Raw genomic sequence first — 7,352 nt, 5'->3', positions numbered from 1 at the left:
TATTGGCTCCTTCAGGCACTGGAAGGCTGGAATTAGAAAAGAGCTTCTCTTTTCCAGGCTGAACAACCCCAGCTCTCTCAGCCTTCCCTCCCAGCAGGGCTGCTCCATCCCTCTGGTCATCTTGGTGCTTGCTCTGGAGCCACTCCAGAAGGTTCCATGCCCTTGGATGTGTTTCCTTCAGGTGTCTGGAGGAGGGGCTGGATGGGCTGGAGAGCAGAGCCCAGCCTGACCTCCTGGCAGCTCTGCTCTCACCTCCAGTGGAGCTCCTGCACAAGAACTCTGCCACATCAGAGACTGGCTGTGCCTCCTCCTCCCAAAGGGGATCAAATCCAAGGATTTGGCAACTTGTGCTGCCAGATCTGCTCTGGAAAACTCTTATTTCCATGGCTGAGAGGGCTGTGACTTGAGCAGGATGTGCTGAAATTGGGTGGATTATGGGGAAAAGGTGCAGCCAATGCCTATTTTTGCCTCTTCCCATTCTCTTTCTTTTATTGGATCATGGAATATCCTCAGCTGGAAGGGACCCACAAGGATCAGGGGGTCCAGCTCCTGCACAGAGACCCCAACAACCCCACCCTGAGCATCCCTGAGAGCACTGTCCAAACACTCCTGGAGCTCTGGCAGCCCCAGGGCTGTGGTTTGTGCTGCACTGATGAGCCAGATGAAGCTCATCCTCTGGAATATGGTAGCTTCCATTTCAAAATCCAGGTTCTAGATCCAATTTCCCATGTAAACATCCTCAGAAGATGGAATCAGAATCATGGGATCATGGAATTACTAAAGTTGGAAAAGACACTTAAGATCATTGAGTCCAACCATCCCCCCAAAAGGAGAACTGTAGACAACTGGTCAGAGAGCACTAAACATGCTTGGCAAAGGCTTGTGGCTCCTCAGACAAATGGAGAAATTAAGCTCCCTTTAAATAACCCGAAATCTTATTGCTCATCCCTAATCTAGGAACAGAATTAATCATGAAATATCATTCATGCAAGGACAGGAAACTGCTTTCACACATTCCTGTTGGACCCTTAGATGCTGAGAATTTTAAACTTTCTGTGCTGAAAAGCACAAACCCACAAGAAAATACTGTATTTAACCTAAAGCCATAAAGAAGACTTCCAAAATTAATTAATAACACTGAGATTACAAGTGTATAGTTTAAATAAAAGTGTATAACATCACAAAGTGGAAAACGTAGCAGACACATTCCCATAGTCACTGCTGATGAAATGGAGGCCTCCAAGTGAAGCTGCTTCAGGGCAAGGTGTGAACAATTCCAGAGTAATTAACGGTAATTAATGACAATTAACAGAGCCCCTGCAGCCCTATTCACCCCTGATTGGCCAGGACAGGGCCTGGATCCTTCCTGCTGCTTCCCAGAGCTGTCAGTCCCTGAGGGTCCCACCTTGCCCCGTCCCAGGCACCATAAAAAGGCAGGAGGGGGGAGGGACTGTGGTTGGTGCTTGGTCCTTTCTTGCTGGTGCTCTGCTCACCTCCAACAGGTGATACAGGTAACACAGGTGCTGTTCTGCAGCTTCCAGGAGGAACGTTCAGGTGTTGGGGTGTGGTAGCAGCAGGGCAGACCCTTGAGCTCTGCTTTCTCTCAGTGTTGTTGTTGTTTCTTTTAGTCAGGAGTTTTCTTGAAGCCTTGGTGGGGGGTGATGCCTTTTCTGGGGCTACCTAAGAACAAAATTGAGAGAGTAAAAAAGCAGTTATATTTATTGAAGGGTACATCCAGGGCAGATAAAGCCCAGGTCCACCCACAGGTGGACCACAGGTCACAGGTTTTCACACTTTTATGTTTGGTCCATTTGCATATTGGGGGTTAATCTGCTAATTGCAGCTTCAGGTAATGATGTCATTGACCCCAAGTTTGCTTCCCTGAACTTATTTTTGTTCCCATCTCTGGGGCCTGAGGCAGTGAGGTGTCCTTGATTGCCAGGCCTGGAGAGGAATTGTTGTGTCTGCCCAAACTGGGAAAGCAGCAGCTCACACTGAATGTGGAGTTTAGAGTTCTACACTAAAGAACTGCAGGGTTACAAATATATGGAAAACAGAAAGCTGAATTCCTAAGGCATCAGAGGAAAGAAGTACTTTATGCCTCTCCTGAATGTATTAATAATATTTGGTCTCTAGGGTGAGGAAAGAATGCTCTCCTTGTTCCTTTGATTATCACAAACCGCCTGGAACTTAAACTTGAAACAGGGTAGATTTGCAAGTGGCACAGACCCCTTGCATGAGGCTGTTTTGGGGTTTCCCCTGAACAGGCAGTAAAGGAACTTTTCTTTCGTGACCACAGAGGGAGGTGTCTCCTTGGAGGGGGATCTGTCCCTAAAGCCTTGGTGTTCTCTGCATTCCAGCTGCCATGGCCTCTGCCCTGCCTGACAAGGAGGAGGCTCCCCAGAGGTGGAGCAGGAGGTTGGTGCTCCCTGTGGGATGTGAGGAGTGGCAGCTCTGGGGTGCAGGGTGAGGAGGTGGTCCTGCTGTGACTAAGGGGAGCTGAGCCCCCAAAAATGGGAGTTTCCTCTGCTCAGGCTGTGCCCTGCAGCTTCTGGGAGACAACACAGACAAAGATGTGGACCTGAAGTCTCTGTAACCTCTTAGGCTCAGCAAAATTACCCGATTCTTGGCTAGGAAAGATGTTTCTCTAACTCAAGATGCTGGCTCCTGGCAAGCAGGGCTCTCATGGAAAGACTCCAGTGTTTCAGCCTCCCTGAGACCTGTTGCTCTTGCTCTGCTCCTGTGACCAGCAGCATCCTTGCAGGCAAGGGTGAAGTCTGTCAGCTTAAAACCAGCTCAGTCCTGGCTGGTGGAGCTGTCCTAGGGATATTGTCTTGTCAAATAACCATTGCAGGTGAACTGGAGATAGGTACATGGCAGCAGGACTGAGGTCACCCCCAAACTTGGTTGTTTGTTGTGCTAGAGGAAAACTTTCCTAGGGTGGACAATCATTCATGCCAAAGCTCCCCAGCTCATGTCACAGCTGAGTAATGGAGTTAATTAAATGTGTGAACAAGGCAACAGTTTCTCCCTCAGGTAGGCCAGGTGATTTGGTGACAGTTCCTCCCAACAGGGAATTTCAGGGCAGAGCTGCTCATGCCACGTTTGGAACTTCGTGGCTGCACTTTTCTTTGCTCTTCCAGGCTGCAGTGAAGGAGGTGGCCAGTCAGAGCCTGGTGAGCTCTGCCTGTGACGTGGTTTCTGCAGCTTATGCCTCCACCAAGGGGAGCCAGCCCTGCCTGAGGTCTGTGTGTGATGCTGCAGAGAAGGGAGTGCAGTGTGTGACCGAGGCCACGGCCAGCTGTGTGCTGGCCACCCTGGAGCCCCACGGTAAATCCCTGGGGAGGGCAGGTCCTGCCTGGGAGGGGCTCTCTGCCAGAGCTCACCACTATGTTGAGGGTGGCTCCGTGTGGTGAAAAAACTTCTCCTCTAACCCGTGCTTCCAAAGAAAGGCTCAGTAGTCTTCAGTCATCCAGTCTCAAGGCAGTTTACTGCAACTTATCTAAAAGATTTTCTTCTGGGGCTGCTGTGGTTTGCTCACAGCTCAGGCAGAGGCACACACACACCCTGACATCCTCTCTGACTCCCGACTGCTTCTTCTCTCCCTGCCCAGGGCTGCTGCTGTCTTTTATATGGTACATTACGTGTTACATGGGTACAGTTTGTCCCCAATGCCTATTGCCTATATTAAATGGTGCTTTTCTATCTTTTATATGGTACATTACGTGTTACATGGGTACAGTTTTTCCCCAATGCCTATTACCTATATTAAATGGTGCTTTTCTACTCTAAACCAACCTGTGAGTGCCAACATCACCAAGAACATGGAGGGAAGGAAGAAGAAAGAGGGAGGACAGGGCAGGCCCAAATCCCTCCATCTTAAAACCTCTGACCCCCATGTACAAAACTAAAACCCCCCTGTACAGCACTCAAAAATTCTTCCCTTTACTTTGTGACTACTTCTACTACAGTATCTAAACTTTTGTGACTTCTTGTTCTTCCTGCAAGGTTGGTAAATCATTCCATGGCTCAAACCCAAAATCACAGCTGTTTCCAGCTGCCTGCCAGGGTCTCAAATGCTTCTGACCTGGGCCCGGAACCTCCAAAAATGTCTGAGGGACATTTTGAGTTCTGAAAACTCTCCAGCTCCTTCCACACCTGGCAGGAGTCCCGGGGTGAGGAAATGCACCTCTCCATTGCCATAGTGCAAGGACAACTCCTGCCTAATAAATCAGCTAAAGCTGGGCCCTAATCCCAGCAGTGGCATGGAGAGTCAGGGATTGACTCTGATGCTGATGTTGCTGAAACTGATCTTTGCAAGGAGGAACTTGAGGTGGAGTTGCAGAAAACCACATTTTGACTCTTTTTGGTTCTCTCTTCAGTTGCTGCAGTGAGCGAGTATGCTGCCAAGGGTTTGGATAAACTGGGGGAGAAGCTGCCACTCCTTCCAAAGCCAGTGCAACAGGTTAGAATTAAAGGCTGTGCTGTCCCCGGCAGGCAGAGGGGCTTGGTTCTTGTGGGATTTCTAAGCTAGGGAGGGATGTAGGCTCGCACACCAAACACTCCACTGACACTGTGCTATTTGTCCTTTTAGTGCAGTTCAGAATTTCAGTGTGAGACACAACCCACTCCATTATCTGCCATTCCCCCTGTTCCCCAGACTCTCTCTGGCACAAAGGAGCTGCTGTCATCCAGGGTGGCTGAGGTGAAGGAGGCTGTGAGCAGCAGAGCGCTGGAGGTGCTGGATGTCACCAGGGAGACTCTGCAGGGCAGTGAGGGGACGGGGCTGCCACACCTGCAGTGACCAGTGCTGCTGGGCTGGGGCCTGCAGTGGGACAGATGGGTGCCTGTGGAGCAGGGGCTGTGCTGGGGACAGCGGGTGACTCTCTCTCCATTGGGAATGGGCAGCTAGGTAAGGAAAGGGTGGCTGTGGAAGTGGGAATTGGATTGGGGATGGTCAGCCCCATTCCTCACCCCACTGCTCTGGAATGGGGCTAATGGGAAGAAGAGAATCACAGAATGGTTTGTGTTGGAAGGCACCTTAAAGCTCATTTTGGGCTTCTTACCATGGCAGGGACACCTTCCACCATCCCAGGCTGCTCCAAGCCCCATCCAGCCTGGCTTTGGGCACTGCCAGGGATCCAGGGGCAGCCACAGCTTCTTTGGGCTGTGCCAGGGCCTCACTGGAGGGTACCTGGCTGCTAGTCTGGACTCTCCTGAGCCCGTTGCTGTGACACCTGTGGCTCAGGCAGTGCCTCTGTCCCCAGCCCAGCTGGCAGAGTGTGAGGAGGGCACGGATGTGCTGCCCCTGCAGCAGCAGCAGCACAGGAGGTACTTTGTGCACATGGGCTCTCTCTCAGAGGACCCACACATCTTTGCCCACCTGCGCTCCACAGCCAGGATCAAGCAGGTCCAGCAGGGCATGCAGGGGTCCCTGGCACAGCTCCACTGCATCCTCCAGCTGGTAGGTAGAGCCCAGCCCCTGGGAGGAGGGGACCAAAGCCCTGCTCTTGTCTCAGCTTCATTGCTGTGTGCAGAGGAGCTTTGCAGGTCCCCAGCTGATCTGCCTGTCCCGCCTCTCTGATCTTCCCCTGCCACAGGTTGAGGTGTTTAAGCAAGGATTTACTCAAAAGCTTCAGGAGGGGCAGGAGAAACTACAGCAGATGTGGCTGGACTGGAGTTGGAAGTATCTCAAAGCGAGTGGAGATGAAAGCCCTGCAGAGCCAGAGGTGCCTTCTGGGGAGGGAGGGAGGCAGAGGGCTCTGGGCATCCCCATGGTTCCTGAGAGCCTCATTCCTGAGCGTGTCCTTGCTGCCTCCCCCAGGAGATGGAGAGTCTGACGCTGCTGCTGGCCCACAGGTTGACCCAGCAGCTGCAGCTCACCTGCTGGGGGGTGCTGCAGGCCCTGCAGGGCATTCCCTGCAGCCTGCAGGACAGGCTGCAACAGGCCCTGCGTGCCGCCAAGGAGCTGCACGCTGCTTTCGCAGGGGCAGCCTCCTTCCAGGATTTGTCCAGCAGCGTCCTGACCCGGAGCCAGAGGGAGCTGGCTGTGATCCAGGAGTGCATGGAGGAGCTGCTGGGTTACCTGAAGAACAACACTCCTCTGTCCTGGCTGGTGGGGCCCTTCTCCCCCAGGGAGGAGGAGGAGGATCAGTCCTCCCGGGAGGAGGCAGGGGCAGCAGGAGCTGGGCACCTGGAAACCTCCAGCACCCCCATGTAAAGGATAAAACAATAATTGCTGTTGGCATTAAACCCTCAGTAAGTGGAAAGTGTAAAGAATTGTCCTAAAAGCTGATTGTACTGGGTGATAACTACTTAAAATAAAACTGCTGCATTTAAAAACCGTGTTTCTGGTGTCTCTTGGACAAAGACTGGGAGGATTGCTCAGTGGGTGTGAGCTGTGCTCTTTTCACCTCTTTTTGATGGAATTCCACTGTGCACTCGGGGATGCAGGAAGAGCAGCGAGCTGTACAGGAACTGATGAACACTGATGTTGTGCTGGGAAGTCGTAATTCCTTCTCTCTCCCAAGCCTGGAGGCAAATATGTGCCCTGCTGGCACTGCCCTGTGCTTGGGAGAGCTGTCAGAGCCTGGCATCCCTTGGCATTGCCCCTTCAAATTCACTGCCAAATTCTCCCCCAGCATCTCCCTGCTGCTGCCTGGAGCAGGTTGGTTTGGGGGAGCTGTGGCCTCGCTGGTGTGGGGGCACCAGGCTGGGGGTGACAGACTGACAGACACCTGCTGCCAGCACAGGGTTTCTGGGGAGCTCAGACTCTTCCAGTGCCACCTCCAGCTCCTTCTGGAAGAGCCTTGGGAGCCCAATGCCTTCAGACTGGCCAGGCAATGCTGTGGGCTGGGCTGATGGAGCAGGTGCCTGTGGGACTTTGAGAGGAAGAGCTCTGCTCCTGCCTTCTCATCCCTCTGGCTGCAGGGAGGAAAAGCTCTGCTCCTTCTGCTCCTGCCTTCTCATCCCTCTGTCTTCAAGACCAGAATTGGAATTTATTCTCATGTGGGTGCTGCTTTTTCCAGAGTTGTTTTTAATTTAAATATAATTACAGTTGTTTTATGGGGGATTGGAGACAGGGATTGGGGATGAGGCTTTTTTTGTGGATGGTGAATGCAGGCTTGAAGAGGTGGAACTTGCTCTTCTCTCACATAAAAGTGGCCACTTTTTCAGCAGCACTCCTCATCCTCCACCCTCTGTGTAAGGCTTTGTGCTGAGGCAGCAGTGTGTGGGCTCTGGGTTTGGGCAGCAATTATTCCTTCATGCAACACAACCCCTCATGGAGGAATTTGGATCCTGATTCCCTGAGCTCAGCACGTCCCAGACAAGGGTCTTCCTCCTGTAGCAAC

General features: G+C 52.2%; 1 protein-coding gene across 1 annotated transcript; it reads left to right on the top strand.

Moving 5' to 3' along the window:
* Window positions 1-2,365: 2,365 nt before the first annotated feature.
* LOC115497938 (perilipin-3-like) lies at window positions 2,366-6,220 on the top strand. Its single transcript, XM_072917110.1, is given in 9 exon segments — window positions 2,366-2,406; window positions 2,453-2,474; window positions 3,144-3,330; window positions 4,383-4,465; window positions 4,661-4,780; window positions 4,783-4,912; window positions 5,268-5,464; window positions 5,601-5,729; window positions 5,825-6,220. Coding segments are annotated over 9 exon segments (1,305 nt in total).
* The last annotated feature ends 1,132 nt before the right edge of the window (window positions 6,221-7,352 follow it).

Source organism: Taeniopygia guttata, chromosome 20 (genome assembly GCF_048771995.1).
Source record: "Taeniopygia guttata chromosome 20, bTaeGut7.mat, whole genome shotgun sequence".
Classification (NCBI taxonomy): Eukaryota; Metazoa; Chordata; class Aves; order Passeriformes; family Estrildidae; genus Taeniopygia; species Taeniopygia guttata.
Note: the sequence above shows the minus strand (reverse complement) of the source record. Positions and strands in the feature narration are given on the sequence as shown.